Source organism: Lucilia sericata, unplaced genomic scaffold (genome assembly GCF_015586225.1).
Source record: "Lucilia sericata isolate MDLA Ls3-8-SP2 unplaced genomic scaffold, ASM1558622v1 Contig000105F_arrow, whole genome shotgun sequence".
Taxonomy (NCBI): Eukaryota; Metazoa; Arthropoda; class Insecta; order Diptera; family Calliphoridae; genus Lucilia; species Lucilia sericata.
This window is the reverse complement of record NW_023994137.1, coordinates 623653-629315: the sequence shown is the minus strand read 5'-3', so window position 1 is coordinate 629315 and position 5663 is coordinate 623653. Positions and strand designations below refer to the sequence as shown.

Sequence of the window (5663 nt, the reverse complement as noted above, 5' to 3'; positions counted from 1 at the left end):
CCACTTCCAAAAATCCCACTTTTAAATTACTCATTTTTATCCTGGAATAATTTAAAAACACACATATTTAGTTGAAAACTTAGCCGGCTTAAGGTCGATTTTAAGACGGCGCTTATTTTTAGTGTCAGCCGCCTCCTCCGTTAAAATTTGTCGGCGCAGGGCTCTGCAAATGCGTGCATCAAGGATGGAAGATGAGATTTTGTTTTAGTACCAACAAATATTTCAGAGGGTACTTTTGTGGATCTCAGAGTACAAAAATATTTTATTTTGCTAAAAGTTGGTAATTTCTTAAATATATTTATATATAGCAGAGACTGAAAATAACGGGTCCACTTTGTTTTTATAAGGTTAATTGCTGTGATAACCATTTATAATTGTGTTTTTGCAGTTTATCACTGAGAGATGTTAGATTTTTTTTGATAAGTGGTTGAGAGAAACCGAAAAGAAAAACAAAATAACTCGCTACAATTGATTTTTATTTTGTAAACATTTTTGAAAAGGTCTGCTTATGATTTTTATTTTTAAAAGCAAAACAATAAATCGTAAATGTAAATATACGATTAGGACACACATACTATATTCAGAAATCATAGCAAACAACAAAACAAAAGTAAAGGTTATACTAAACCATTTAAGTAAAAATCATTTTATAACTGTTATTCTGAGTGATTTATTTTAAAAAACAAAAATAAATCACAACTCATTCACTTTGGTTGTTGTTGTTGCAACAGCTTAAACTATAATTTTAATCCGGGGGTTCTGTATTTAGGTCCAAGCCAAGAAATTGGGCTACTTCAACAGGGTTAGTCCATAAATCCATTGGGCTAAGTTCATATTCACTTAGGTTATGTGGCCCAGTTATTTTCAGTCTCTGATATATAGACATTTTTAAACAATATCTCTTTAGTTCTGGTAATATTGAAGAGAATTCCATTATTCTATAATTTTATTAGCCATTTTTTCTAAAATGTTTAGTTGATGCATTTGTGAGAATTATATTTACATATGTACATATGTACGTGCCAAAACATTATAATTTCAAATTTGAATAAAAATATGAAGTTTTAAAGATACTTTGAGAGTATCAAATAAGACTTGGTAGTATCACGGTACTTTTAAACATCAAATAGTATCAAAAAAAGTACCATCGTACCAATTTTGCCATCCCTGGCGTGCATTTATTTTCACGTGCGAGTTGTGTCCAAATTTTGTAAACAAATTTTTAAATATTCTAAAATTTAATAATGGAAAATAAAGACGAATCTATAAAAACTAATGAAGATCAAAATGTGGAAGCATTTAAATTTTTTGGGAAAACCAAAAATCGCAAAGTTTCACCAAAGAGTAACAAATATCCTAAACGCCCATTGTTTTTATTTCCAGTGAAACGAAAAAGCAGATTAAAATCGGAAACTGTTGAAACTGCACATAATTTACCTGATGGTGAATTTGATATAAGCAAAGAAGATTTAGATAGGTCCGAGGGAGACAATATTACGTCTCCAAATGAAAGTAATTTTAATGAAGAAAATATGAAAAACGGAGAACTAAAGAGTAAGAAAAAAGTTAATCAGCCGATGCGACGAACAACTAGATTGAAAACGGAAATTTTTGTTGAAAGTTTTCCACATAATTCCGATGATGACGGTGATACAAACAAAGAGGAAGAGCCAAAAATTACTTCTGCAAACAAAAGACTTTTTAGTGATTTAGATGAGAAGGAGGAGGAATGTAAGAAAAAAGTTAAACGGCCTAAGACTACATTACCGAAGCGTCGTTCTACCAGATTGAAATCGGAATGTTCTCATAATATACAAGATGAAGAATTTGATAGAAGCAAAGATGATTTTCACATCGCCGAGCTGTGGAAGGAGCCGGCAAATAAGGAAAATCCATTAACTAGTATAAACACACCAAAAGATAACATGTTTAGTGATTCAAATGTGGAAGATAATGACATAAATGTAACAATAAATAACATAGTAGACTCACTAACAGATAGTACGCCAAAAAAGAGCAAGAAAAGAAAGCGGGACAGGAAATCTGAACTAGATAATAGTTTTGAAAAGTTGGCTGAAAATATGCTTGAATCCATTGACACAAATGTCATTGTGGATATGATGCAGAACAAAAGTTTAGAAAGCCAGAAGACTGAAGATGAAACTGAAGTGACGAGAAGTTCTAAAAGGATACGAAAATTAACACAAAGTGAAAATTGTGATGAAAATTTTGAAAACAACGAGCATCAATTGGATTTAGCGCAAAATTATATGCAGAATTTGAATGCTAAATCAACCAAGAAAAAGGGTACCAAATCTTTGGTAGAACAATATGAAGAAGTAAATGGTCGGAGTAAATTGGTGAATAATAATGACGATCAACAGCAATTAGATTTTACTTACGAAGACAGAGAGAATACCTCAAAATCAAACGCAAAAGCTAAATCTCCCATAAAAAGGAGTAGAAAGTCTTTGGCAGAAAAATGTGAAGAAGAAAATGATCAGAATAAGTTAGAGGATCAGATTGTAAATGATGACGACCAACAGCAATTAGATTTTACTAACAAAGACAGAGAGAATATCTCAAAATCAGACGCAAAAGCTAAATCTCCCAAAAAAAGGTTTAGAAAGTATTTGGCAGAAAAATGTGAAGAAGTAAATGATCAGAGTAAGTTAGAGGATCAGATTGTAAATGATGACGATCAACAGCAATCAGATTTTACTAACAAAGACAGAGGGAATACAGCAAAATCTAAATCTCCCATAAAAAGAGGTAGAAAGTCTTTGGCAGAAAAATGTGAAGAAGTAAATGATCAGAGTAAATTAGAGGATCAGATTGCAAATGATGACGACCAACTGCAATTAGATTTTACTAATAATGACAGAGGGAATACCGTAAAATCAGAAGCAAAACCTAAATCTTCGATAAAAAAGCGTAGAAAATCTTTGGCAGAAAGGTTAGAGGATTCTAACGTAAATGATGGCGATCACCAGATATTAAATTCCGCAAATGAAAATACTGAAAAGTTTGCTGAAAAAACTAAATCTCCCATAAAAAGAGCTACAAAATCTACTACCAGAAAATCATCAGAAAACAATGAAGAAGAAATTGATCAAACTAAATTACCGACTGATTTAAATGATCGTCAACAATTTGCTTTATCCAACAATGGCAATGTTGATTCCATAGAATCGAGTGCTGGACAAAAACCAACCAATAAAACTTTGACCCAAAAATTAAATGAATCCATTGAACTGAATAAACTAGAGGACAATAATGTAAATAACAGATTAAGTGATAACGATGAGCAACAGATTAATTTAACTTACAATGAAGATGATGATGAGGATGAGAATTTAAATGAAGCTAATAATTTAGATACAGAAAATATATTACAAGATAAACTGCCACCACAGCCATCAATGTCCAATAATGATACGGTTATAAATTCAAAAAAATCTAAAGAAATACCCAAAAAACGGGGTAGAAAAACGCTGGCAGAAAAATTACAACAATCAACTGCGGATGCGAAAATAACGGAACAAATTCCTAAAGTACCCAAAAAACGGGGTAGAAAACCGAAAATTTTAAATAATACACTGAAAGAAACCGACAATAACGCTGGTACAAATGATATAACAAAATATTTAACTGTTAATGATAAACCCCCAGAAGAAATTAACAAAAATACAACTTCACCAGATGATGAACGACCTAAAACCCGCAGTAAATCCAAACCCGTTACTAATAACACAGCAGATACCACAGTAGATACCATAGCAGATACCACACTAAATACGACAGTTAGCAGCACAAAAAAGGAAAAGCCGAAAGGACGTGGTAAATCAAAGGTACTTAAAGTCAATGTAGCAAAAGCCTTAACAAAGAACAAAGTTACAAAATTTAGTAAACTGACAAAAGAGGAAATCAAACAAGGTTCAAAAAGAAAAATTCCCCAAGAACGTCTGGAGGAAGTATTGACAATAATAGATGATGAAGATCATCCTATTTGGGAGGATCATAATATATCTTGTAGTCCTTCCATTTATACTTACTGGCAACAACGCGCTCATGCGGTATCTGAACAAAATCTAAAAATAAAATATGCACGTCAATTTCTATTACGTCGAGACTGGATTAATATGTACAAAATATTAAGTTTATCCAATACAAAGTTAAATATTTACTTTCCTTTAATGTCTAAGGTAAGTTTTCTTATTATAAATTGACCATTTACTACAAAGCTGGCATTATACAAAATTCGAATTTTATGAACTAATCCGGCGGTGTGTTTGAAAGTACCTTAAAAACAAGTAAAATGTCATAAAACATCAAATGATGATTTACTCAAAATTAAGTTTTTTAAATAATGTCGGTCTTGTTGTAAGTTAGCCTTATGTACATAGTATTATTTTCAGATTATAGCAAAATTTTTTGTAAAAACGATTTACAATTCCATATTTATTTATATCTTAAATTTCATTATAGTATGCTGCACTATTGTTGGCCCATACGGACGCGGAACAATTTAACAAATATGTACAATTCCTAACTAGTATGGTTGACAGCAGTGCTGTTCTAAAGAAATGTACAGGAATAGCGAAGGATCATGGAGAGGAATAATACATAAAGATGATTAAAGAAAATGACTTTAAACTGAAAGATATAAGTCGATTTTTTATACTTAATGATTTGAAAAGTAATATTTATATGTAAATAATATAAACGTTGAATAAATGAAATTAAGAAAATAATATAATAGTATATTTCTATGTGTTTGTATGTCTACCAGTCTGTCTGTCTGTCTGCATGTCTAACTATTTATCAATCTATCTATCCATCTATCTATTTATCTATCTATTTATCTATCTATCTATCTATCTATCTATCTATCTATCTATCTATCTATCCATCTATCTATCTATCTATCTATCTATCTATCTATCTATCTATCTATCTATCTATCTATATACATATCTATCTATCTATCTATCTATCTATATACATATCTATCTATCTATCTATCTATCTATCTATCTATCTATCTATCTATCTATCTATGTATCTATCTATCTATCCATCTATCTATCTATCTATCTATCTATTTATCTCTCTATCCATCTATCTATCTATCTTCCTTTCTATCTCTCTATCTTTCTATCTATCTATCTATCTATCTATCTATCTATCTATCTATATATATATATCTATCTGTCTATCTACCTTTCTGTCTCTCTATATATCGATCTATCTATCTATTTATCTATCTATCCATCTGTCTATCTACCATTCTATCTAGGTTTCCGAGTGAACGAAAATCTGTAGAAAGAGATTTTAATACTTTTTGGCTATACGAGAACCTATACAAGGATATTTTTACCACTATTTGAAATTGATATTGGACCACCTGTATAGATGGTCTACCTTTATTAAAGAAAGCACATACGAAAATAACAATTTTTTTAGGATTTAAATCTATTTTTATTTGAAGCCATATTTTTTTATAGTAGTAATAATATTAATATAGTTGTAATTGATAGTATTTGAATTGCAATATTTGAAAATTTTAATTAAAAATAATAACATAAATGTATTAGTTGCATATATATTTTTTTAGATTGCAAATGAGACAAAATCTCTAGAGCATTTTAATAATTAAAAAA

The 5663-nt window shown here is 30.3% G+C and overlaps 1 protein-coding gene across 1 annotated transcript; it reads left to right on the top strand.

Moving 5' to 3' along the window:
• Positions 1-1151: 1151 nt before the first annotated feature.
• LOC119600163 (myb-like protein V) lies at positions 1152-4764 on the top strand. Its single transcript, XM_037950252.1, has 2 exons — positions 1152-4205; positions 4489-4764. Exons 1-2 carry the CDS (start codon positions 1245-1247, stop codon positions 4621-4623), a joined length of 3096 nt encoding a protein of 1031 aa, XP_037806180.1. The 5' UTR covers positions 1152-1244; the 3' UTR covers positions 4624-4764.
• The last annotated feature ends 899 nt before the right edge of the window (positions 4765-5663 follow it).